Source organism: Rhinolophus sinicus, chromosome 5, assembly GCF_057876585.1.
Source record: "Rhinolophus sinicus isolate RSI-liver-muscle chromosome 5, RSI-T2T, whole genome shotgun sequence".
NCBI lineage: Eukaryota > Metazoa > Chordata > Mammalia > Chiroptera > Rhinolophidae > Rhinolophus > Rhinolophus sinicus.
In genome coordinates this window covers 5,734,836-5,761,361 of record NC_142505.1, presented here as the reverse complement: position 1 = coordinate 5,761,361, position 26,526 = coordinate 5,734,836, and the positions used below count along the sequence as shown (strand labels likewise).

At 56.7% G+C, this 26,526-nt stretch overlaps 1 protein-coding gene across 4 annotated transcripts; it reads left to right on the top strand.

The window, feature by feature from the left end:
- On the top strand, window positions 1-26,526 carry MAPKAPK3 (MAPK activated protein kinase 3). Of its 4 annotated transcripts, none has more exons than XM_019723741.3 (11): window positions 1-156; window positions 412-688; window positions 18,013-18,152; window positions 19,357-19,421; window positions 19,877-19,956; window positions 21,732-21,876; window positions 23,048-23,123; window positions 23,461-23,585; window positions 24,027-24,112; window positions 24,372-24,452; window positions 25,139-26,526. In XM_019723741.3, the coding sequence occupies exons 2-11, from the start codon at window positions 464-466 to the stop codon at window positions 25,289-25,291; spliced, it is 1,176 nt and encodes a 391-aa protein (XP_019579300.2). In that variant the 5' UTR covers window positions 1-156; window positions 412-463; the 3' UTR covers window positions 25,292-26,526. The 4 variants fall into 4 exon arrangements, with proteins under 4 accessions (XP_019579300.2, XP_074168361.2, XP_019579301.2 ...); XM_074312260.2 differs by having other exon boundaries at window positions 20-141; window positions 21,753-21,876; XM_019723742.3 differs by having other exon boundaries at window positions 20-141.

The window sequence follows — 26,526 nt, the reverse complement described above, 5'->3', positions numbered from 1 at the left end:
TCGTGGACGCACTGGGGAGGTGGTGAGGTCACGTGGGCCGCCGACGGCGCGACTCGCGGCTCTGGGCGCTGGTGGCCTCCGGCTCTCGCTACCGCCGCCCCTTCCCCTCGCCCGCGCCGCCGCCAGGTGTACTGCCGTCAGGTACGCCCTCGCCAGGTACGTCCTCATTGGGCCCCCTCAGCCGCCTGCTCCCGGGACCTCGCTGCCACTCTGGCCAGGCCCCTTCCCCTCATGATTGGTGCCCGGGCGGCACTCGCTTGTGCCTCGCTGCCCGACCACTGCTCCCTGCCTTGCGTCTGTACTCTCGGGCAGTTCGCCCCGCATTCCCAGCGCTGTCCCCAGCCTGCAGCCCCGTCTGGGTCAGGCGCCTCAAGGAGTCTGGGCGGAACTCACTCTTCCCCTCTCCCCCAGGTGGCACTGGACGCGCCAGGCTGGGGCCGCATTTGAGCGCCCCACGGGGGCCATGGATGGCGAGACAGCAGAGGAACAGGGGGGCCCCGTGTCCCTGCCAAGTGCACCTTGCGGACCCGGCTCAGCTGGTGCTCCGGCCCTAGGGGGGCAGCAGGAGCCCAAGAAGTATGCAGTGACGGATGACTACCAGTTGTCCAAACGGGTGCTGGGCCTGGGTGTGAACGGCAAAGTGCTGGAATGCCAACACCGGCGCACCGGGCAGAAGTGTGCCATGAAGGTCAGTGACCCCTCACTGCCGCCTGGGTGACTTGGTGGGGCCGACGGCAGAGGCTTGTGGCCGCACAGTGTAGGCAGGGCCCCTGCTAAGCTTCTTATGCTCAGCGTCATGCTTCACACTCATACTCCTCTGTAAAGTCAGGCTTCTAGATGGGGAAGCCTGCTTTATAGATGGGGAAACTGAGGCTTAGCCTAGCTAAACTCAGGGTCTTCCAGGGAGCAAAGGGTGGAGTCTGTATGGGTACTGCCTGCTGTACCCGGAAGTATGGAAGGAGTGGCTCCTGACTGGGGATCTAGCTGGGCCTATGTGTTCCCGCCTAAGGGGGGCCCTTCTTCCATGAGAAGCTCTTCTGACTGAGATGGGTATGAATTTCCCTGTGCCTGAGGCCAAGTCACCCCCAAAGCGTGGGGTGGGGCTACTTTCTCCTGTGGCCTCTACCTGCCTGGGCAAGAGTGGTGGGAGCCTTCCAGGACTCACTGGTGGGCAAGGCTGATGCCCATCGCATCTGTGGGCAGGAGGCTGCTGATGGGCTCAAGCTGAGTCACCGGCCCCATGTTGAAAGGGGCAAGCCCTGCTTCATGCCTGACCCACCCTGGTTCCTGGGCAGAGCGTGGGCCAGTCATGTAGCCATGTCACCCCATAGGCTCCCTGGAGGCCTGGCTAACACCTCACTGATACAGGTGGAATCCGGGGAGTTCTGTGGGTGGCTGACTTAGCCATGTAGTTCTGGCTTAAGGCACTTAGTTCTGGGCCCAGGACTCTGCCCCATACCCAGAATTCCTTAAATCTGGGAACTCCACTAAACTGCAGCTTGTGCCAGTGGCAACCTGGACAGGTAGAGCGTGGCAATGAGAGTGGCCCCTTGTTTTATAGACGTTGCAATTATGAGCCTGAGCTCAGAGTCCTGCAGAAATGGCTCTAATCTCTGGCCTGTCTTTGCCAGCTCTGTCACTCTGGACTAGATTCTGGACTCTTGAAACCAGGTTTCTACCTCTATTCAGGGGCGATGCAGCAATTGATGCGAGCTTGGAATGAGATGAGGTGTGTAGAATAATTGGTATGGAGCGTGATGCAGGCCTGCAGAGGCGACAGGACTTACTTAGGGTACAGGGGCTGCAAGTGTCTGAGAGGGACCGGGGCTCCGCTCCCTGTGTCTTCCCAGGGGCACTAGAGCTGATAGAGGGGTCGTTTCCTTAGGGTGGTCTTGGGGGGGGGATAGTGAGGATGAGTGCGGAGGAAGCTCAGGGCTGGGCTAGTGAGGCCGGTCTCAGGCACGGCTTCTTGCCTACGAACCAAGCAGTGGAGTGGAGTTGGGGGCCTTTTCAGAACCCCAGGCAAGGAATTCTTTCAGGGAAAAGATGGCTCTTCTGAGGAGTGATAGGGTCAGGGGGTGAGAAGTGCACATTTTCACCCTCTCCCTCAGTACCATCTTAGCCCTTTCACCTGTGCTAGTGTCAGGGGGCAGTCTGCGTGGGCAAGGGGCTGCCTAAGGCCAGAGAACCTCTTCTTAATGCCAAAGTGTTGGCCCTGTGAGCGAGTGCTGAGCTCTGACCAGTCCCATTGCTGTTCCAGGTGCCGTGAGCAAGGCAGGTGTGCAGTATGTGGCTTCAGTTCGAGGGCCCAGGCAGCACTAGCTTTAAGCAGGCTGGGCCTAGGTCCTTCCCCATAGGTGCTGTGTGTGACAAGTGACTTGGGAGACTTCTGACTGCAGCACCTCAGTACTTCTCCTTGAATGTGGGGCCTCAATGCTTTTTCTGTTCTGGACTGGGAACTGGGGCGGGCCTAGAACAGATTCCCCTACTGTACCCCTTTAGACTTTATGGGTACGCATGGCTAGGGCTATTGCCTTGGGACCTTCAGGACCTGGCCCTAAGTTGGCTCTCAAGGGGAACGTGGATTAGATTTGGACCTTCCTGTTCTTGCCCCCTGACACCCCCACTGTGTGACCAACCCTGGAAGTCCTTCCCCAGCTCGGCAGGTCCTTACATTTTTCTGTGGCTCAGCATCCTGTACTGTGAGTGGTGGTTCTAGCCTTGAGGGGCGAGGTGGCATTTTTCTGCTTACAGCCTCTACCCCTTTCCCAGGAAGGCCAGGATGTGGGGACCTCAACACATGGATAGGCCTAGGCCCAGGGAACTCAGCCACTCCATGATTGGGTCTCAGCCCCCTCTCTGCCTCGCCCTTTCCCCAGCTTTCCAGGTCAGCCCAGGTGGCGGCCCTGGGCTGTGTCTTTCTGCCTCCCTGGACCTACATCCCAGTTTCCCAGGGTGGCCTGCCCTCATCTTGTACCCTGGAGTTGTTCAGGCCATCTCTGCCCTTCTTGGTGGTCCAGGCCTAGTGCCCTGGCCTCTCTCCATGCCTATCCTTTTGGCCTTGTTGCCCAAGATGGCAGATAGTGCTTAGCATGAAGCCTGGAATGCAGTAGGCACTCAAGAAACAGGAAGAGCTGTGGTCGCTGTCCCTGTAGCTGTTGCTATTCTGTGGAGGCCCTAGAGGAGCAGGCTCCTCCTTCCCGGGGACCTGGGCCTCTTCCCCTTTCCCTCAGCCCCTAACCGCTGGCTTGGTCCATCTTGGCCTTTTTCACAATCAGCAGCTCCCTCCCAAGGCCAGCTTCTGCAGCTAGTGCAGTCATGCCATTCCCCATTCCACCCTGGGCACTTGGCAAGAACTGGAGCATTGCCTGCTGAGTGTGGGGGCCGGACACTGCCTCTTCCTGACCTCTTGCGTGTGCCCTTACCAGGCCTAACTGGTTAATTGGCACCCGTCAGCTCTACTTCTAACTGGGCACAGCCCTGCAGATCTGCCCCTCATCAGTCACCTCACCACATCTGAGACCCAGCCCCTCAATCCTAATCACATATATGAAAATTGGGACCTGGAGTTAGTTATCAGAAGTCATGTGGCTTGATTGGGATGGGAGATTGTAGCAGAGGCCAGAATCCTTTCCTTTCCTAACTTCCTGCCCAGCCCACATGTGGTTCTCAGTCTCGTGGCAGGCAGAAGTGACCCTGGTCCTTAGATAAATAAAAGCAACAAAAGGCCTTGAGGAGACAGAGGGGTTCAGCATGTGGTAGGAGAGGTAGTCTTCTTTCTTGTCTCTGGGCTCTGGGGCTGGGGGGCCCTCCCCTCTGACCACTGGAGCATACTGGAGGCCCTCAGGGTTCCCAGTGCCCTCCCCTGCCTTTCTTTGTCAAAGAGAGTAGAGTGGTGGGTGCTGGACACGCATGCCCAGGAGATCTCTGCGTTGCTCCATGGGTGGGGCTGGCCTGTTGGAGCTGGTGCCGGGGAGCTGGATTTGAGGCTGGGTGGGGCTGCCTGGCAGCCTGTCTCGTTTGGCAGTTGCCACCCCCTCACCTACCATCTCCAGACTGGTCAGATCAGCCTCTGTGGGGCCACTTGCTACTGAGACAACGTATCAGGAAGCATGTGGAGGGGCTGGGGTCCCTGTCCAAGAGTCCCCAGTAGTGTTTTCGCTGTACCCCAGCTTCTCCCCAGGTTGTCTCTCTACCGGAAGGAGAGAATCTGCCCCCCTCAGGTGCTTCCACCTGGGTGGAGCCTCCTGAACTGCTGGGAGGAGGCAATTTGCTTTTTAAACAAGGAACCTAGGGAGGGCATCAAACCCTAAGAAATGCAAATAGTGGAATTTCCCAGGGGAGATGGATTGTTTCCAGGTGCTTCACACCTTGCCTTGGTGGCCTTGCTCTCAGCTTTGGAAGCGGCTCTCCCAGCCTACAGTCAGGGCCCCTCCCCTGGGCACAGCCGGTGAGTGGCAGGGCTGGGATTTGAGCCTAGGCAGTTTGGGGTCAGAATCTTAGCATCTAAGTCATTTCATCATGCCTCATGCAAGCTCGTGGGGACATGGGAGGGTCTCTGAGACTTGGCCCCTGGAAGGATGCTGGCATTGTCCTCCATGGCTCCCTGGCAGCCCGAGCTGGACCCCAAGTGCTGCTCTGGTGTTTGCCTACATCACCTCCATATACAGGACTCTATGCCTGTGAACGGACAGATGGTAATCCCACAGGCCAGCTCACAAGGACCGTGATGGCTGCGGGGCCCCCTCAGAAAGATTCTGTCGTTCCTTCCAAGCCTTGTGAGTCCAGAGTGCCCAGGCAGGAAGTCAGGTTGGTGAGTGGGTGAAAGGAAACTGTGTCAGGGCCAGGCCAGCCAGGGAGGCCTCCTGAAAGAGCTTGCCTGTTTTAATTCAGGTCTCTTGTCTGAGAAGGATGTGGGTGACAGAGGAGGCCAGAGTGTGTGACAACATGCCTAGCTCAGTGCCTGCTGTGGGGTACCACTTCCCCACTCACAGTCCTATGTCCTTGCAGGATATGGCTGGTCTCAGCGGGGCTGGCGTCCAGACCCTCACAAACCCTGGGTTGCCATGGAGGGATGGAAGGGCTCTGTAGAAGAAGCAGCGTTTGTGGCGGGCCTTGAAGGATGAGGACAAAAGGTTGGCCGTGACGCTCCCTCGGCATTTGCCCATACCTCAGATTCATACCTCACCCCACGGGAGGCCTCTGTCTTTGGTGGAAGCTGTTTTCCCACTTGGATCCCTCATCTTCCTGGCAAGACCTCCAGGGGAGGGACGTTCCCAGCACACCTGTCCATAAGTGTGCACCAAGCCATTCCTGCATGGCTGGGTCTGCTGCGCTTAGGACGGTATGACCATGGCTCCCATGGGCTCCCACATTTTCCCAGGACGTTGGTTCTGCTGCCCCCTCTCCCATCTGTTTGAGATCTTGTGTGGCCCCACATGAGAGGCTGCCTGGGGTTGAGAGAGGAGCTGGGCTCTAGGCTCGAAATCCTTCCTGCCACTTTCTCCCCATGTTACCTTGGACAAAAGGCAGTTTTGGAATTTTCTGCAAACCAGTGTCTTTGTGGTGCAGTAAACTCTGGGTTTGAGCATGTGGTGGGAAGCAGTCTTGGTGGCCGGAACTACCCCTGTGTTCTTGCTATGAGATAGCACCCAGCAGACACCTTCTGGCAGAACTCTCATTTGGGGGAGTCTGGTGCATTATTGGCCTTTCTGAGGACTCATGTATGCCACCCTGCACCTGGGGAAGCCAGCCCCTTGGGGTGGGAATGAATGGTGTGAAAGGAACTCTGGGTCCTGGGCTCCTCCCCAGCCTCCCACCTTTTTGGAACTAAGTGGATTAGGGCCTGTGTAATTGTGATGAAAATCCTGGTGCGTGGGCGCTATGGGGGTTTTGCTCAGAGAAGGGCATGAGGCAGCTGTTTGGCGGGACACGTCACGGAGCCTCAGGAGGTCCTTCAGCGCTGGACAGGCCTGAGATGATGAGCGTATTGGTTGTCGGTTTGGTATTAAGGTTTCCTTTTTCTTCAGGGCTTGTCCCTGCTGCTTTCTCTGTGGTGCTTTCTCTGTATCATGCTGTCTTCTCTGTCTCCATGTCCTGCTTGTTTCTTCTTTCTCAGCTCTGTTTCTCCTGCTGTCACTCAGTCCCTCCCCTCTCAGGCCTCGCCACTCTGTCTGTCTCATGGTTTCAGACTTGGCTGGGCCTCTTGCTGCAGCCTGCAGGCCGAGGGCAGGCAGAGGACAGATGGGGGCTGGTCAGGTCCTGATACTCATCCTAGTCACCCAAAGTGTGGGGGTGGCGAGGACAGGAAGGAGGAGCTCCTGGCTGTGCCCACGCCACTCACAATGTCCCCTTCCGCTGCTGGCCTTCACCAGATACTGGCGACTTTGGCAGCCAGAACAGTGGAGTCAGGAGCTTTTGGGCCAAGCTTGTAATCAGAGGCGTCCCCCGTGGAGTGTGGGAAGTCGGCTTTGGCTATGGCCTCTGCTGCCGGGTCTCCTTTTATGGCTCAATGGTCTGAGACTTTTGCTTGGGACAGTGGGGTGAGAGCAGGAGCATTGTCTCCCAAGAATTTCCTAGCTGAAGTTGGGGAGAGGGAGGGCTGGGGTCTGACCCGAGCCGGAGCCTCAGAGCCAGCTGGAGAAACCTGTGGAGGGGCTGGGAGGGCTTGGGACATGAGGTGCAACCTGCCTCCGCCTTAGAGGTCACAGCTGAGTGAGTGTTGCCTCTGTACTAGCTGGCGTGAGCACCTCAGAGCAGCCGACTCCAGCCTGCACCCGACTTCTCACCTCCGTGAAGCTCAGAGGCTGTTTTCAGGGGTGTGAAGGGTCAGGGCCTTCACCTGCCACACACATCGCCCCATTCCTAAGGGCGCAGCCTCCACGAGGGGCTCAGTTTGTTGTGTAGGTTGGAGAAGAGCGCACCCCTATGCCCCTTGAGTGCTTCCTACATGCTAAACACAAGCACAGCAGAGTCTAAGAATGGGTAGTCACCCCCATGTCACGGATGCAGAGAATGAGGTTCAGAACGGCAAAGTAACTCACTCAGGGGGTCACAGAGCAGGGACATGCCCCGGCTGGGCTGGAACCCCGGCCTGTTTGGCACCCAACTCATGGCTGTCAGCCGTCCGTCCCTGTGTGCCAGGCTCAGCTGGGGTCAGGAGCTGGGCTTTCCCAGGCCGCAGTCTGTCCATCTGTAAGAGGAGGGGCTGGGCACTCTGCTTGCCAAGGGTCCCCCTCTGGCTGTGAAGACCCCTTTGGTGGGCAATGATGTGAGCAGTACAGGCCGGAGGTGGCGCCCACCTTGACTCCTGCTGGTGCTGCGCTTGTAAGTAGACGGGCAGCACGGAGACTGGCGAGAGGGTGTCCCAAGATGCCTCTCCTAGGCCTGCTAGCAAATGGCCTGCTAGGGGAATGGTCAGCTGTGGTGACACCATCAGCAGGGGCTGTGCTCTGCTACGGATAGGAGCTCTGGGGTATGACTCAGGTTTGAAGACCCCTCTTCTCTGTTCTCCATGGCTCTGTTAAATCCTTGTACCAGAATGCATTTTCACCCTAGAAGGGCCTGAGAGAGTGGGCATGAGTCCCTGCAGCCCATTCCCAAGGCAGGAGTGTCCCTCAGTGCTGCCTGGCCACCACCCTGGTCTCCCAGAAGGCAGGGCCTTCCTCTCTCTCCCGCTCCCCCTTCCTCATGGCTATGGCTCCGTGGCACGATCAGACACCAGGAAAGTTTCCCAGGAGCTGGCTGGGTGTTGGACCCCTGAGAGCTTTCTAGATGAACAGGAGCAGAAGAGAGAATGGGCAGGGGCCGAGGGAGGCTGGGAGCCAGTGCCCGTGCCTCCCCTGGGAGGAGCCTGAGCAGGGCTGTGGCTGCCTGTGCTCAGCCAGGCCTGTGTGTGGAGCTGCAGGGCTGCGGATGAAGCCACGGGCAGGGGGAGAGACGCCAGCAGATCTGCTGTTGGCTTTGGGAAGAGCAGGTCTGGGGCATGGAGTCAGAGGACAGTCCTGCCTCTGGGGGTGGTCAGTCCATGGGGGGGTGGTCCCGTCCATGGGGGGTGGTCAGTCCATGGGGGGGTGGTCCCGTCCATGGGGAGGTTGGTCTTGTCCATGGGGAGGGTGGTCCAGTCTATGGGTGGGGTCCCGTCCATGGGGGGGGGTCCCGTCCATGGGGGGGTCCCGTCCATCTTCCCCATGCACTACTTCTTATTCCTCTGTTGTTTTAGTGATAGCGCCTCCAGATGAGAGAGACCAGCTATCATTCTTTTGGCAGTTAGAGGGTGTTGGGGCCCCTCTCTCCAGAGCTGGCCGGAGGCATGGACTGCTGGGTACCTCAGCAGGGTTCGCCGAGGCATGGCGTCACCTGCCTGGTCATACCCTGCTTAGGGAAGGTGGGCACTGCCCTCTGTGGCCCTGGACAGGCTCTGCAGGCATATGCAGCACAGTTGGCCAGTTGGGGACACAGACTCTGTGGCCAAGGTGAGGTCCCTTCATGAGAAGGGACCACTGAAGGGGCATTATTTCTGAGATTAGAATAATGCATTTGTGTTTGCTAGAATTTTCCAGTCTTGTGATGAGAATGTCCTATTTTTATATTGTCATAGAAGGAGTAGAACCGTGGTAATTGGTTTCACCAATTATGTAGCTGATTTTGACAGAAAAATCCTTTCTTCCTCTAGGCAGTTAAAGGGGGATAATCGAACCTGGACCCTCTGAGTATGCTGCCAGGGGACTCACACCGGTGTGGCCGCGCAGCCCTCCAGGAAGGCTGTGGGCAGAACGCTGGGGTCCGGCACCGGTCTGGGGTGGAGGGAGCTCTGGTCCTGACACTTCCTCAGTGTGCAGCCTCCAGGAGAGGGGGAGCCCATAGGTCTCTCCGGGCCTCTTTCCCCACCTGTAAGGCAGATGCATAGTCGCAGACCTGCGAGCTCCTCTGCCCCATTGCCATGTGTGAAGAGTTCATGTCCATTTCACAGATGGGGAGGTGGGGATCAGGGAGGTTAAGGGACTGGCCCAGGGTCACCACACCCTTTGCATAAGAGGACATTATTCAAAAAAATGCATGGGGGAGTTGAGGGGTGTAGAGGGGACTGCCACCTCACAAAGTGAGGATATCTGCCCAAGTTGACAGCTGGGTTAATGCCCTGGCTTGGGTCCCCAGCCTTCAGCCTTGCTTCCCACATGCCAGGGTCCCTACCCTGAGATCAGCCTACCACCCTCTCCCCACCCTGGGGTCTGCCCCTCCTCGCTGAGCCTTTCACAGCAAAACAGGATCCATAGGCCCTTGGTTCTTGATCCACTTTTGCAAAATCCAGTCCAGTCCTGCCCCTCTCCTGATCTGAGACCATTTTCTGTGACCTGCTGGATCAGAGGGGGTCTGCCTCCCCTGGGTCCCAGAGGATACACCTGGAGTTCCCAAAATTCTAGAGAACAGGGAGGTGAAGGCCACCTCAGGGTAGACCCAGGGAAATCCTGAAGCCATGCAAACCCCAAAGCCCATTTTTACTCAGTATGTACGTGGCACTGTGCTAATCTGAGCTCTTTGTGTATTCTCATTCCATCCTCCGGTCACCTGGGAAGGTGAGTATTGTCACTGTTCCATTTTCCACATTGGGCCAGTGAAGCTCAGAGAGGTTGAGTGGACTGCCCAAAGCCATAGACAAGTGGAGGATGAATCTGGCCCCTGCATCTGGCATCCAGGTCTGTCTGACCAGGAGCCCTGTGGCCACGTGGTCCCTGTGTACATGGTCCCTGGCCTGGGGCAGTGGGACCCCTGGGTCTGCCCCAACTAGCACTCGTATTCCTGCTGTCCTTCTCCCTCCCTGCCTGGAAGCCCAGCTCAGCTCCCTCTTTCTGGAAGCACTCTTCCTCACCCCCGCTCCCTCCAGCCCTCCGTACACCTGGCACTTCTGCCTTTGTTCCCAGGTTGTCTGTGGCTCTTGGGCAGCAGATACATGGAGGCCACCAAAATTTAGCGAATTGAAGGAGTCTTGTGTTCCTGAAGCTTGACAATTTTAAAATGTGTGTTGGCTCTCCTGTTGGCAGAGCTTCCTGAGAAGACAGTGGGCTTGGAGCCTCAGCTGCTCCCTCCCCTCCCAGGACTCTGGTGGGAGGTAGTCAGAGAGGCTCCCAGCCTGTCAGCTGGTCCACTGCTACCCCCCTGCAATCAGGTACCCAGGCCTAGGCCTGGGGGGAGCAGCTATTTGTTCCTGGGTTCTTTCAGGAGAGGCTGGCCTTCCCCATCTTGTCTGCTCTGCCAGCTTCTGGCTCTAGATGGAAAGGAGAAGGGGAGCAGGAACCAGGACCAGTTCCCTAGGCCCTCTGTCCTCATCAGGCATCCTAATTGGCAGTGACTCATCTGCAGATTTCAAAATCCTGAGGACAGAGCACCTGTGGCAGGCAGGGCCAGTAAATGTTCGCAGGAGTCGGGAAGGGGTCTGTAAAATTGGCAGCTTCCCTGGGCGTGAGGGTTGAGTCCTGGTTCCCGAAGGACTTCCAGACTTGGAGGTGGCCTGTGTGGGCCATGTGACTCAGAGAAGCCAAAAACCTCCCTGCGCCTCAGTCTCCTGGGCTGTAAACAACGGTTAACAATGCAGTTGTTGAAGGGCAAGAGCTGGCGGGTGCACCATGCCTGGTCCATGGCAGGGCCACCAGGAACGCCCACCACTGCTGTAAGAACCACCAAGTGGCAGAGCCTGCTCTCAGCCCAGAGCTGTGGGGCCGAGCTCCACATATAAACGGAGCATAGCGACTGTCTGTGTGGTCCCCATAGCCCAGAAGCCAGCAGGTCTGGGTTCAAGTCTTGACTCTCACTACTCAGCTGTGTGACTTCGGGCAAATCACTTAACCTCTCAGAGTCACAGCTTTCCTACAGGTGAAAGGATGATGTTGGTTCTTAGGATATGGCGAGCCCTGACTGAATGAAGTGGTGTCTGGGACCAATCGCTGTGGCCAACACCGCACTGGCTGAGCGCCAGGGAGAGACAGTCACATGGATCTGAAGTGTGAGCACCCTGCTGGGGCCCGGCACTTGGAGTCAGTAGCCTCTGTGAGCCAACCTCCCTGGAACTCAGCCTTTGAGGTGGAGGACAGGACATGGTCAGAACTCAATGAAGTGAGGTCGGATCTGGCAGGAGGCCAGCTAATCCACAGCTGCAAAATTGGTTCCATTAGCTCCCGTAATGAGCTAGGAAAGCCGGGAAAATTAGTGTATGAGAGAATAACGGCACACATCTGAGACTTTAATTGGAAACTAGGGCTAAAATGTTAGATTTGACACTCGGCATGTAGCTCTCCAAAGTCACTAGTCCCCTTGTGGGAGGGCGGGAAGGCGATGGCCATGGGAGGACCGTGCGGGGCGGGGGGGTGGGGGGGGAGAGGGGAGGGACCACTCGGGCTTTATAAAGATGATACTGAGGCCTTATGGAGAAAACTCCTGCTTCTGAACCCTGAACTCTGAACCTGAGGTCAGTCTATATTGTCCCTTCCCCGGGGCTAAGGCCTCTGCTGAGTGGGCAGAGCCGCCAGCTGGGGGGGTCACACTGGCTGGCCAGGGCCAGGGTGAAGTGTGTTAATCACCCTTGCTGGTGCTGACAGCGCAAGGCAGGGGTGCTCTCAACAACCGGCTGCAAAATGAATCCTGCTACTCCAGTGGCATCTCATAAAATTAGTGCTAGGTCCCCATGGGAAAATAATCCTCAGTAACCACAGAACTGGGAGCCAGAAGGGCCCTTAGACATGGCTGAGTTGAAAGTGCTTGTCAAGGAGGGAGTAGTAGGTTCAAAGTGTGTTTCTTACCCCTAACTTCCCTCTGTGGGGGGTAGATGTTCCCTGCAATGAAAACAAAAAAGAGTTGGACGCCTATGTTTTCCTGTAACGTCTTGTTCAATTCTGCTACCTGAGTGTTTGGCGTTGAGCATGTGCGCTGCTGTGTGTGCCCTTGCCTGAGGCTGGGCAGAGACTGCCAAGGTGGGAGAGAAGGTGTCAGGGGACATACCAGCCCTTCCTGCCTCTCTTTTCCATACTCAGGCCCAGAACAAAGCTGGAATCTCAAGCAAGTGAAGGGCCGGCTGATGGTGTCTCAGCGCTCCTGGCAGGCGCGCCTGGCTACATGCTGCGTGCTGGTCCCGGTCCTATGGGAGTCCATATTAGAGGTGGCCATTTGACTCTTGTATCTTCTTGCAAAATTATTGCAGAAGGCATTGCCAGGGTGTTATATTTTCCCTTTATATAAGGTCTGATACTAGATTCCTTTAAGAATTTGGTCTTGGAAAAAGTTCAGTGAATTCTGCTGGGATGATCAAAGCAGGGCCTACCTGGTTTCCCTCTTTGCCAAGACACCCAGGACGCTCAGAATTAAAATGTGTGCTTGCTGACAGTTATGACGCTTACATGGGTTTCTGGCACATTTTATCTTTCTCTTCATTCTAAAGAGAATCTGACCTTTTTGGTTTTATTTGGCTTCTATCATGCTGCAGAATTATAAATGCCTGAAATCCTATTGTCAATGAACAGGGCAGTGGAAATAATGGGACTTGTAGTGGCCCACAGGGCAGAGAAAGGCAGTGGGTCCCTCACCTCCAGGAGGTTCCCTTTGCTGTAGGGATGATGTCTCTCAGGCTATGGGTTGTCATGAAACCCAACTCATGTTTCTGAAATTGCCAGTGCCTCACTGATGGGAGAGATGGCAAGCTGGCTGTCTTCCCCCGAAGGAGTGGGTGTCACGGCCGAGCAGCTTGGTCCGGCCTGCAGGTTAAGTGGCTGGGAGTGTAGAGGTTGGGGCGGGGTGGGGTCGCTGCTTGTCCAGGCTGGTGGCCTTGGGGCCTCCTGTGTGTGAGACAGATGGAGCTACTGTGAGCACTTATACCTGAGAAGAGCCCAGCCCTGGGTGAGCTGGATGTGGACACTGGATAGGTAGGTGGGCATATGGGCCTGAGTAGGTGGTGCTTCCTGGTCTGGGGGATGGCTGGAGAAGGCTGTTGGGGGCTGGTCCCAAGGCTTCACAGAGTCGCTGCGGGCATCCGAGCTCTAGACAGGCAGCCAGGGTGCGTTTACAGCTCTGGGCAGCAGAAGTGACGGGCCTCAGTGGGCATGAGGTCTGAGTGGAGCGGTCTGGCCCTGGTCACCTGCTGAGGCAAGGCTGTCACTAGTTGAAACAGCAAGACACCCCTACCCCCGCCCTGTATATCTTGGGCACCTCTCTGTGCCCAATTCTCTGCTAGGCATTTCAGAGAAATAGAAAATATTGGATGAATAAACGGACAGATGGATGGGTCCCACTCTCTGGGGGTTCAAAGTCAACATTGCAGAGGCTGGAGACTCATGCATACCCACGCCCGCCCCCCCCCACATCCTTCTTGTTCCCTACACCAGTACACACCCATACATGCACCCCTCTGTGCACGTGCCTGTGTTCCCATGTGCACACGTACCCACACCCCTGCTCGTGCACACACCCATACTCCTATGTGCATATTTATTTCAGAACAAGTTTCCCGAGTCTTGCAAGCTGTACTCTTGGCCAGTGTTCTCCAACTTGGGGCCACCCCCTCCTCTCATTTCCCCTCAGGGAAGGGCTGTCTGGATCCCGTTCTGGCCTTGCCATCCTCCAGTAGGGTGGCCCTAAGGTAATGATGTCATCCTTCTGAGTCTCTCTTTCCTCAATCTGTCAATTGGGGCTGATGGTCCCCGCCCTGCTTGCCTCATAGGGTGGCAGAGAGTGTTTTGTAAACTGCACATTGTTTCCCAAATAGTCAAATGCTGCTGTGGTTTTCCCGGCTCCTGAACTCAAGAATTCCTCCAACTACTGTAGTGGTTGTAGTAACCACTCACTTGGTCCTTAGGTGGGAAGGGGCACAGCGGGCGGTAGAGAGGAGGCCTGGTCAGTTCTGAGGCTCCCTCCCATTCCACCTGGTGATGCTGGAAGGGCGTCGGCCCCTCTGCCCTCAACCTTTGCTGGGCTCCACTGTCTGGTGGGGTTGGCAGGGGTCTCAGCCATCCGTCTGCTGTGGGGGGTGGGGACAGGGAAGATAATTTGGCAAAGGAGAGTGAGGGGAGAAGGGAGGTGGAAACCACTTGATCAAAGCCTGACGCTAGAACAGTGTCCTTTGTTCAAGGAAATGTCATCTTACATTCTATGCTAGTCTCACTTCAGTGGGGCCCACACCTCAAGTACAGCTGGGCGCCCCCTCCCTTAGGAGAAAGCTGGCATTTCATCTCAGGTGTGTGTGGGGTTCCTGTTAGGTGCTAGCTGAAACTGTGGAGATGCTCAGGAGCCATCACAGACCCTTCAGCTTTGTTTGAAAGAAGTGTGGGGTCTGTTTGGTTGACAGAAGGCCACTCTGTCTTCTTTTCTTCCAAGCTGGGACTGGGGACCAAGATATCAAGTGACTCCCATTGGGTTCAGGCACTTGTATATGGGGTCCATGGAGACCCTAGGGCGGCTCCTTGGGGGCAGGAATGTGGGAGTAGGGCTATAGTAGGTACTTTGCAAGGAGCCCCTGACCAGAGGTCCCCCTCCCCCTAATCTAGCCCAACCCTTGCAGCTTATCACTGGGGAAACAGAGGCCCAGAGAAGCAAAGGACTGGCCCAAGGTCAACCTGAGAACAGGAGTAGATCCTCAGCCTCCTGTCTGCTAGCCCTGTGCTCATTCCCGTACCTGGGAAGATGGGGCTGTTCCTTGGGGACACCTTCTATGAAGGCGAGTGTGGACTCATGTCACTGCATGAATGAAGCCAACTGGTAGCAATGGAGTTGCAAGCTGGAACAGTCAGGATGGGCTCCTTAGAAGAGAAGGTAAAGTCTGGTTCACCAGAGAGGTTGAGTGAGGTACGGTGAGGAGCAAGTTTGGCCAACTTGTCATGTGTCTCATTTGTTGAGCTTTCCTGGGTCCTCCTCAATTTCATCTTACTCTGTTCTCGTGATGGGTTGTTAAGGTTTCTTCCCCTCACCCCTAGTTTATAGATTTGGTCACTAAATCTACAAATAGTATGTGAGCCAGTACTCTCTGCGAGGCTGTGTACCCCAGTGCTGGGACTCACAGGTGACCCACCGGCAGGCTGGCCCTACGCTGGTGGGCTCGCAGTCTGATGAGGGAGGCAACAGGGTGATGGCCTGGCTGGGGAAACGGGATCTGGGGCCAGTTACTTCCCCTCTCTGTGCCTCAATTTCTCAGCTAAAGAATGGTGATAATGAAATGTCGTCTAATATTTATAAAGTGCTCAGAACAGAGCCAGGCACGTTGAAAGTGCAGTGTGTGTGTGTGTGTGTGTGTGTTTGATTAAAGAGTTATCAAAAAGAATAAGCTAATTGTAGGTTGTGAGCTAGTGCTGCACAAAAGGAAGGTAGAAATGGTGACAAGGGCGGAGCTTTCTGGAGAGCTGGAAGTGTTTGCTGTCTTGATGAGGGTGCCAGGGGTAGTGCAATTGTGAAAGCTCATTGAACTGGGCTCTTGAGATCTGTTTGTTTTACTGTACGTAAAGTATGCCTCAATAAACAAAGCACATATATAAAAAAAGAAAAGAAAAGCATGGAGAGAGAATGAGGGACCCTTGAATTCCTCTTTACATAGGGTCGTTAGGGAGGGTTTCTGAGAAGAGGTGACAATGGCAGCCTTCCTGGAAGAGGGGAGGCTCTGGCTGTGGGGACGAAAGGTGATGAAACTGAGGCTCTACGAGGTTGGGACCACGCTCAGGGTCAATTGTAAGGATCAGGAGTGACAGCCCAGGAGATATCTTGGCTGATGGGCATGGGGAGGGCCCATGGACCCTGCAGAGTGGCCAGTGGGGGCATTCATTGTGTTTTCTGGGGCAGCCCTCTCCCCGCTCCTGTGCCTGTTCTCAGGGCCTTGGCACTCAGAGAAGGACTATTTTCATCCGTGTGGGAAATGAACTCCCAAGTATGGACCAAGTGGGGTGGGAGGCATGGAGAGGCTCCAGCTCAGGTGCAGGCCCCAGCATGGGGCTCTCTGCCCTCTGCCTCCCACACCTCCCGGCTCCACCTCCCCCTCCTCGTGCCCACGCTCCAGCGAGGGACCCCCAACTTAATCTGACCTGTCTCTATCTTCTAGCTGCTTCCTGCCTGGTGGGAGGAACAGAGGCAAAAACCATTAGGGGAGGTGCTGGGAGGACTTTGCAGAGGACAAGACATATGAACTGAGCCCAGAAGTTTCCTCAAGAGGAAGAGCTGACCCGCTGGAGAAGGAGATGGGGCAAGGGTACCTGTGGCATGGGCATGGACTTGAGAGAGTGAGGCCTGTTTGGGACCAGCAAGCACATGGTTCTGAAAAGTGTTTGGGGGCCGGAAGTAGCAGGAACAGGGTGGGAGGGGAAGGCAAGCCATCGATGCCAGGGGAGGAGGTGACTTTTATCTAGAGGATGGAGGTGGGAGGGACTTAAAAGGGGGGGGATGAGTGAGGGGCCAGAGAGGGAGAGGTGAGGCTAAGGATGGCACTGAAAGTGTTGCAGCTGTGGGCTTGGGATTTTATGAGAGAAGACAGGGGACTTTGGTGTAGGGGGGAAATGCCTGGAGCAGGGCACAGTGAGGAGGGGCTCCGGGAACCAGCCTGGGGCCTTTCAGGACATGGTCAGGTCAGGCTGGGGGCAGGGAGAAGTGTTAGGAGGCCATGCAGAAAAGGGGTGCAGAGGGGACAGAGCAGGGAGGGAGGGTGACACACCTTGTGTCCTTTGGCTAAGGACTGGGGTACCCTTCGCGAGAGCCACCTCAAAAAATGGGGGGCAAGCCGATGTGGTGAGTGGGGTCACTGAGCTTCTACCCCCAGCACTGTGAGCAAGAAGCTCGTGTATAGGAGCTGTGTGGGCATGGAATTGAGGGGTGTTATGGGAGCCAAAGGCAGCAGGAGCAGTGACCCATGGTACCCAGGCTGGGAGTGTCTGCCCACAGCAGCCTCTGTGCACACCCCCTTCCTGGGCTGGGTAATGGAGCAGGGACCCCAGCGCCTGTGACAGCTTGCCCAGCTCCCTGCACTCCCAGGCTGGGGCAGCAAATGCGGGAACCCACTGCCTTCCTCCCCGCCCCAGTTTCTCTTTGCCTAGAGAGCTTGGGCCCAGAGCCTGTCCCACATAGTACCTGGCAGAGGGGAAACCAAGGCCAGGGTAGCCCAGGGTCCTGTGGGTTGAGCAGGACGGAGCTCATCTGAGTCCCAGGCGTGGCTTCGCACCCTGGTCCCTCAGCCCTGCTCAGCTAGCACACAGATGTGCTGGGCCTCTGCACAGCAGCCCTGCCAGGGGATGGCTTGTCCCCGTTCTCGCCATTCCGGGCTATCTCCCCCTGCAGGCTGACTACTTCTTCTCCCCCTACACCAGGACCTTGCTCATTTCCGGGGATTGGCCTTATGGGTGGCAGCCATAGCCTAGGTCTCAGTTAACCTGAGCAGGGATGCTGGCACCGCCCACCCACTGCCTGCCTTGCTGTGATGCATCCTGTGGGAATGACTGTTATTACTCCATTTTATAGAGTCATGGGCTGTGGTTTGGAGCTGTGAATGTTGGCCTGAGTACACACTGAGTTGGAAGAATTCAGCCCCAAAGCCAGACCTCACCCCACCAGGCTGTCACCTCCCTCCACGAGGGTCCTCCTTGCCCACAGACTCTATTTCTGGATCCACAACCCTCATGCCATCCCATTGTAAAAATGAGGCTCAAGGGATGTGTGCCGCCTATTCTGGGGTCCCACAGCTGATGTGTGATTGGACTACAAAACCCACTCCCCTTGCTGCCCCAAGAAGGGAAACAGGGACTTCTCTGGTCTCGGAGCCCTTCTAAGCTGTCAGCCACCCCCCAGGGCCTTGAGCTGCCAGCCAAGCTGCTTGAGGCTGACCTTCAATCAAGTCCAGAGGCTCATTGGACCACACATCCGGGAAAGCGACTCAAATCCCCGTTCTGCCCTTGGGCAGGTCACAGGCCTCTCTGAGCTTACATGTCCTCTGCAAAGTGCGGGTGGCGGCACTCCCTGCGTGGCTACTGTGAGCCTGACGTTTCCTCTGACACCTGCCCCCAGCTCCTGTATGACAGCCCCAAGGCCCGGCAGGAGGTGGAGCACCACTGGCAGGCCTCGGGCGGCCCCCACATCGTGCGCATCCTGGACGTGTACGAGAACATGCATCATGGCCGACGCTGTCTCCTCATCATCATGGAATGGTATGCTGGCCACCGGCCTCAGCACCTCATCGGTACCCCGGTGGCCCCCAGCCTCTGCCATTCTTCTAGAGGCCCTCTCTGTTCTTCAGATAGCAGCTCCAGCACGCATCCTGGCCCCTGAGTAGTGGAGGGGACAGCTGCGGGGCCTGCCCAGGAGCTGTGCGGCTGCCACAAAGCCATTCCCACAGGGTGGGGGAAAACGACAGGGGCTCTAAGGTGGCCTCCCTGCGTGTGCTTTCCACTCTGTGAGGAGGGGCTGGAAGAGATGTCAGAGAAGGCCACCAAGCCTGAACGTGGGTGACGGGGGAGAGGTTTGGGGAAGAGCAGGACACACACCGTCCCCTCAGCTTTTTCCTTCCTACCCAGGTTGCGCCCCCGGGTCTCCCCAGATGCTGGGTGATCAGGGCCCAGCACAAGGAGCCAGCTGCCTCCTCCACCCAGGGCTTCCCTACTAGCACTGCGGCTCAGCCCTAGCCTCCCTCAGGCTCTGGGCACATGTCCTGGCCTCCAGTGCCTCCCCATCTGCCTTTGGGGTCTCCCCTCACTCTATAGGTTACCAGCTCTCGAGTCAGATTTGGGGTTTAGATCCTGGCTCTGCCACACACTAGCTGGGTGACCTTGGGCAGCTGTTAACCTCTCTGAGTCTCTGTAACTCCCATGTAAACTGTGGAGGAAGACTTTAATATAGCATTCACCCTGTACATACTCCCTTCCACGTACTCCATGTGTAGTGCTGGTTCAGTCTTCACAACTCTGTGAGTTTTGTGCTATAATCCCTGTTTTACAAAAGAGAAAGTTGAGGCACATAGAGGTAAAGGGACTAGTCCAATGTCACACAGCAATGCACGCAGTAGGTACTCAGAAAACAGTGGTCATGACAATAATTGACATCCCTCATTTATGGAAACTGAACCTTGGATGGGGGTGGGGCTGCCCAAGTCTCAGCCACGTGGGGGCGGTGCCACTGGGCGTAGGAGGACTCCCTGGAGAGAAGCTGAGCCCACCACCCTCCCCTAGTTCTAAGAGTTCAGTTCAACCCACCCAAGCTGACAGCCCGCCATGCTCTAGGCTGTACAAGGCGTGGGGAGGCTGACCGTGACTGCTCCCCAGGGGAAGAGCAGCGGGGTCTGGGCCCATGTTTCGGGGCAGAGGCAGGCTGACACTGGCATCTCCCCCTCCTGCTTACGGTCACTCTGTCTTACAGTATGGAAGGTGGTGAGCTGTTCAGCAGGATTCAGGAGCGTGGCGACCAGGCTTTCACCGAGAGAGGTACGTGAGTGCAGCTGGACCAGGGGGGGGATTCAGACTGCGATGGATAACATAGAATTGCTGTGTGATGCTGGGCAGGCCTTGCTTCTCTCTGTGCCTCAGTCTCCCCAGCTGAACAAGAGAGGGTGAGAAAGAGGGTGCCTACCCCAAGGAGTTCTGTGAGTCTGGAGCGCCTTGTTGGAGATGGGCTCTCTGGGGTCTTGGGATGGAGGCCTCCAAGCTCTGGTGCCCACCTGCAGCTGACCTGGGGAGAGGTAGCCCAGGCCTGGGCACAGAGGTCCAGGTGGGCTGGGGCATCCCCAGGGGAAACTAGAGTGACCGCGGTAGGGTGCGGAATGGGGGTCCTGGGTGGCAAGAGCGCCTTCACCATCTTGTGCTGTGCCGGGGATAATAGGGTGAGGGCCCCGCGGTCTGACCTCTGACTGGCATCACGCACCCTTCTGCTGTGTCTGCAGAAGCTGCAGAGATCATGCGTGATATTGGCACTGCCATCCAGTTCCTGCACAGCCAGAATATCGCCCACCGAGATGTCAAGGTGAGGCTCCAGGACCCAGGTTGGGGGACCAGGGGAGGGAGTGCCATCTACAACCCCCAATGGCTCCAGGCACCTACTTGATGGAGGCCAAGTTCCTTCAAGGCCTCTGCCCCCTGGCCCACGCTGGTCTTCATAGCCTCTTCTCCCTTGGTTCCAGCATAGTCATTCTGCTGTAGCTAGATGGGTCCCCGCAAGTCCTTCAAACCGTGTAATCCCAGTAGCTGAAGGAATAGCTGAGTGCCGACCTCAAGCTAGTAGGGCCTGGCAAGCGTCTTGTTTAACCCTCTCCCAACCCTGTGAGCTAGATGCCATTGCCCATTTGACAGATGAGAAAACTGAGGCTCAGAGAGAGATTAAATGTCTTGTCCAAGGCTACGCAGTTGCCGCACTGGGGTTCACTCTTTTGTTTGTTCATTCAGCAAGGATTTTTGTGAACCCGTAATGTGCTGGGCCTCAGGCAGAGGCTGCCTGACACTGTTGGGGCTTCTGTGTAGTAACAGCCCTAGTTTCTTTCCTCTAACCCCAGCCTTAAGGGAAAGAAGCCATCTGCTGGGAGGCAAGGAAGAAGGAGCTGAGGCCAGCCAGTTGCAGGGCCTGCTTGCCCTTTCTGTGGATGGTCTTCAGAGACGTGCTGGAGGCTCGGCTCTCCCAATTTCCTGTCCAGCGAAAACTGGATCTTAGAGGTCGTCAGGATAAGCAGGATGAAATGAAAACTGAGGCAGCCCTGCATAGGCATGCACGCACACATACACGCATGCAAGCACGCACATGCCAGCACCATCAGAGTGGAATCCACAAGTCCTGAGCCCTCAGCCCAGGCCAAGCGCGTTAGCCACTGAGGCTTATTTCCCCCCGAGACTGGGCAGAGGAGAGCCGTGGGTCCAGCTGCTGCATCAGAGCCTTCCTCTGGCCGAGTACTGCCAGCGCATACAGTTACCCTCGGGTTCTGGATACACGTGCAGCCCTGACAGACTCACCTTCTGAACTCTGGCTTTATTTTGGCCCTGGCTTCCTTCTTGCCCAAGGGGGGAACAGTCTTCCGCAGAGGATGTTCCCTTATATAGATGAAACCTGCTTCCCCATTTTTATCCCAGTCCAAGGTCGGATCATCTCAAAAGAACCTGAGAAATAGCTTTCACTGTCTTCAAACTGGAACTTTATCTAACACCCTGTCCTTCTACCCCTGCTCTGGTTGGGGGTCCCTCCTGCTTTTCTTCGTGGACCTAGGTCTTACGATTCATTAAAAACCAGCTTTAGGGCTGCCTCCTCCAGGCAGACCTCCCCACTGCCCTCATCCCTCAGGCCTCTGTGCTCTGCAACTGGAATGAACTGTCTCTGTGCAGCTCCAGGGGCCTAAGCAGTAGAAGCCTTCTCCCCAAGCAGCCTCAGGTGGGACTGCCCTGCTGGCTCATGCTGGGCTGGGTACAGGATGTGCGCTTGGCAACACTGGCTCATGAGCAGCCTCATTTGAACATTTCATGGCAGCGGCACCAACTCAGGCTCAGAAGTTCCGGCTCTCTATGGCACTTGGTTATTCACAACCTTGGCTGAACACCTGCCTTGGTTTCCCCTCTGCCTGCCAAAGGAGGTGTCATCTCCCAGCCACCTTGGTCTTCTCTGTGTTTGGCCCATGTTGTTAGTGGCCAAGGCCCAGGTCTTTTTAATGAGATGGACCTGGCTCTTACCTGCATTGATTGGGATGAGAGAGGGAGGAAGTGTGGCTGAGAATCACCTTGGGACTCTGTCCCCCGACTTGGTGCCTAACTCCAGACCAGTGTTTTCTTTTTCTGGTCCAGCCTGAAAACCTGCTCTACACATCCAAGGAGAAAGACTCCGTGCTCAAGCTCACTGACTTTGGCTTTGCCAAGGAGACCACCCAGAATGCCCTGCAGACACCCTGCTACACTCCCTATTATGTAGGTGAGTCCTTGGGACATGGTGTGGCCCTCCCTACCCCCACTGGACCCTGCGGTGGTGTGGGGCGACCGGTGGGTTGCAGAAGTCAAAGGGTTAAAGCCCAGTAAGGAGGGAGGGGGGATTCTGTCTACGTGGAGGCGGTAATGTGGGGGGCCGGAGGCTGCAAAAATATCCTCCCAAACTTCAGCTTCTGCTTTTGAAAATAGATCCAGGAAAATTCTGGCTGTGGCCTGTGAGCTGAATGACATCACAGCAGCTCTAAATATATATGTGATAAAAGGCTGCCATCAGCTCTGGACGGAGCCCAACCGCGCTTGTTTTTCTCCAGTTCTTACCTTCCTGGGACTCATATTCAGAAAGTGGGCAGGCCTTTCCTCCTCCATGAGACGGACGTAGGGCACCAGTCACCTGCCTTGTAGGAGAGAGGGTCCCTTGGGCCAGGGCATGGATGGGACCTGGGGGCGTGCACACACTCATGCTTCCTGGAAAAGCTCCTCACTCCCCTGTGAATAGGTAGAGCCCAGAATTAGAAAAGGCTCTGCTGAAAGCGCCCCTTACCTGAGAGTGGGGTGATGACTCCTCTCTCAGGAGAGGCCTCCAAGAGCTGCGTACGGGGAGAAAGTCCCCTGAGACTGATGAAATGGTACTGTTATCGGGATGTGTTTTGCCATATTTTAACTTAGAAATCTTCTGGCCCTGTCATCTCAGTGCACAGGTGGGAAGACCAAGGCCTCATGGGATGGTAGCGAAGCTGACAGTGGAACCCAGAGCCCTGGCCGTGGTCCCTCGTTGCTGGTGACCTAGGCTGTGCATTCAGAGAGGCAGGGGTCACAGGACAGCTGGTGGGCTGAGGCCCTCTCGCCTGTGGCAGGAGCCCCCCAGCCCCAGACAAGCCTTCTCTCTTTTCCTCCTTCACCAAGGCTGAGACTGGCCCAGAGTTGCTAGGAGGCTGTCATTCCTTATGGCCCAGCCTAAAAGCAGGTTGATTTTTTCTGGAAGCTGCTTTTCCTCCCCCAACTTCACATGCATGCTGCCTTCCCAGAAGGTGCCAGACAGCAGTTCTGCTCTGCCCCAGCCCAGGTACCTGCTCCCCACCTTGCCCAGGCTTCAGGCTCCCGCCTGGGTTCCAAGACCCTTGTGGCTAAGAGCCCGCCTGTGCCCTCTGCCTTGGTAGCTCCTGAGGTCTTGGGTCCAGAGAAGTATGACAAATCGTGTGACATGTGGTCCCTGGGCGTCATCATGTACATTCTGTGAGTACCACTGCCTCCACCTCCGGCACCGCGCCCCACATGGACCCTCAGTACCACTCTGTCCCCCACATGCCCTTGGTGAGTGCGTGAGCGGCTCACTGCTCGTGCAGGCTGCCCTTCCCTTCTGGTTGTGGGGCGCCCTTCCTTCAGGCTGCCTGAGGGCCTCCCCATGCCCAGGGGCAGATGGCGTTCCTGGGATGAGCCCAGGGGACCAGAGGCCGGTATTGTTGCCGTGGTGTCTGGCTGCCTGTCCTCCCGTCAAGGACTTGGGGACGAGAAAGGGTCCGCTCTGGCGCGGCCCCCACACCTGTGCTCAATGATCTCCGCCTTCCCCCAGGCTGTGCGGTTTCCCACCCTTCTACTCCAACACGGGCCAGGCCATCTCCCCAGGAATGAAGAGGAGGATCCGTCTGGGCCAGTATGGCTTCCCTAACCCTGAGTGGTCGGAGGTCTCTGAGGATGGTGAGTGACCTCTGCACTGGACCCCATCACCCTTCGCTCTGGAAGGTACCACTTTGGTGTCAGACCGACCTGTGTTCAAGTCCTGGCTCCCCCATCCCAGCTGTGTGGCCCTAGGCAAGTCACGTAGCTTCTGGTTCCTCACTTTCTATGTCTGCCAAGTGAGCTCAAAATGTGCCTCCTCAGAACTTTCTCTAACTCCCTATCCCTCCTTCGTGTTTTCCCTTTGGGGGCCACAAACAAGTCTGCCCTGTATCCGTTATCTGTTGGCTGCTTAGCAGATGACCCCAAACACTTAGAGGCTTACAGTAAGAAACAGTTATGAGCTCACTGTTTCTGTGAGTTAGGAATTTGGGGGCACATGCAGAGCGTGTGGTCTATGGGGAGCGGTGGGGTACTGGCTCCGAGGAACTCTGTACCTTAGCACCCCCGTCTGGTCCCTAGCCAAGCAGCTGATCCGCCTCCTGCTGAAGACGGACCCCACAGAGCGGCTGACCATCACGCAGTTTATGAACCATCCCTGGATCAATGTGAGTGCCTCCTCGTCCTGTGGCCGGCAGGGTGGCGAGCAGGGCTGCCGGGCAGGACGGCTGAGGCCCTGGAGGCCTTGGCATGGGCCACAGATGTGTGGCAGTGCCCCCTTTATAGCCTGACTGTGCTAGTCAGGCTCCTCAGCTCCCTGAGCCTCGGTTTCCCCATCTGAGACTGGCAGAAAGGGGGTGGGGTGGGGGAGCCAGTGCTGTCCCAGGTGCCTGCAGGTTCTAATCAGAGGGCTTGGGCGCCTTCCAGCGATCCATGGTGGTGCCGCAGACCCCGCTGCACACGGCCCGAGTGCTGCAGGAGGACAAAGACCACTGGGATGAAGTCAAGGTGAGTGCACTTGGCCTCAGTCTCCCTGCAGGAGCTCCAGGGTGGTGGCTACTCCGAGCCTGGGTCTTTGTGCCCTGCCCCGTGCCTGGGGCACAGGCTGTCAGTGGCTGCACCAGTGGTCCAAGCATGGCACACAGAGCATTGGCTGCACTCCCCCCCTTCTGGGCGGTGCTCCTGGCTCACTGCCTCAAAAAAGGGGGGCTTTGGGCCAGGGGCTCAGTGAAGGGGCTTTGGCCCCAAGCTTTTGCCATAACCTGTTTTATAATCCACATGTTTGAGAGGGTGCTCAGCCCGGGTTTAGACTCAGCAGAGGCCAGGTTTGAGCATGTGGGCAGCAACTCAGAGCCCCACGGCACCCAGGGCACAATCTTCAGGCCCCAACGCCCTGGGTGCCCAGCAAGATGACGTTCCCTGCAGGCCTTGTGGTTCTGAGCAGGTGACAATGGTCCAGGTCCTTGTCCTTCCCTGGTGTGGTCCCAGGGAGTCATGAAGGCGCTTTGTGTGCCGTAGCGGATAACCTTGGTGTCAACCACAAAGGATGGTAGGGAAGATTGTGTGATGCTGGGCACAGTACTAGATGCTCGGGCAGCAAAAGTTGGCACTGCCATCACTGACATTACTAAGGGGCTGCCCAGGCAGGAGGGTGACGGCTCTTGAGGTCAGCACATCTTGACATCTGTCCCCAGGAGGAGATGACCAGTGCCCTGGCCACCATGCGGGTGGACTACGATCAGGTGAAGGTCAAGGACCTAAAGACGTCGAACAACCGGCTCCTCAACAAGCGGAGGAAGAAGCAGGCAGGCGGCTCCTCGGCCTCACAGGGCTGCAGCAACCAGTAGCTCGTGGGGTCCCAGAGGACAGACTGGGGCAGGCTGAGGCCCTGACCCAGAGGGCCCAGCGTCATTTTCTTTTTTTTAACAAAAGAACTATTTTATTGTGTTTTAATTTGTCACATGGAACTTCAGGATGGGAGACCTACACCTCCTTCAGAGCCCCAGCTCAGGCTCAGGCGGTAGAGAAGGGCCAGTGCTTGGGGGCTAGGGAGCCACCTGCTACAGCTGCAGTGCCTTTGCCCAGAGTGTCCTGAGAGTCGTAGCTCTGTCCCGCCCTTGGGCATAGCCTTAGACTTCTGGGCCTCTGGGAGTTGTGGCTGGGCTTCCCTCCTTCCGTGGAGACACCCCCCTGTAGGGTGGGCAGATGGGCCTATCCTTGGGGAAGGCATCTGGCCATTGGTTACCATGGTGACCAGGGACAGAGTTGCTGCCTGTGAATGCTGAGTGAGCAAGGGAGGGAGAAGAAGCAATTGAGTGTCCGCCTTGGCCTTACAGAGGCTGGTCTTTCTCCCACTGCTTAGGCTCAGCCCTCTTGGGTCTCCTTGAGGCCACAGGGTCAGTCTGCCTGCCTCTCGGGGTGGTCCAGGTCTGTCCTGCTGCAACCTCATCCTACAGGGCATTGGCGCTCTCCCTCCACGGTCCCTGGGCCCAGCCCTTCTGTTACTATGCCCTACCCAAAGAGTGGCCTCTCATCTCAACTGAGGGTGGGAGGTATTTTTAACCCTTTTCTACTTTGGAAAATGTCACTGTGACAAAAGTCAGTACAGTTCCCCTGCCCCCACCCGCTCACCAGATCCCAGGCAGGAAAACCTCTCTCTGTACTGGTTTATCCTCCACCCTGTCCTGGTTGATGGCAGAGGCTGTCTCTTGGTGTACTTTTGTGAGAGTAGATGGCTGGGGGCAGGCCCAAGAGGCTCCCGGTTAATCAGGGGTCTCTTTTTATACTCCGAGGCAGTGGAGGGCCTAAGTGATGCTTAGAAGGTCTGTTCCTGGCCTTCGCCTGTGTCAGAGCAGAGAGCATAGCATCCCTTTCTTGCCAGTCCAGGCTTAGCCAGCCCCACACTGCCCAGGGTAGCCTTGGGACGCTGCGTGCCTGATAAGGGCCTCACAAGTGCCTGACACCCAGCCTGTTTCCTGGTTTCTGACCCCTTTACTGGCTGGGAAGCCCTAGACCACATCACATAGGGCAACACTGCTGGGTTTTACATCCAGATATTAATAAACACCATTTTGGCATTTTC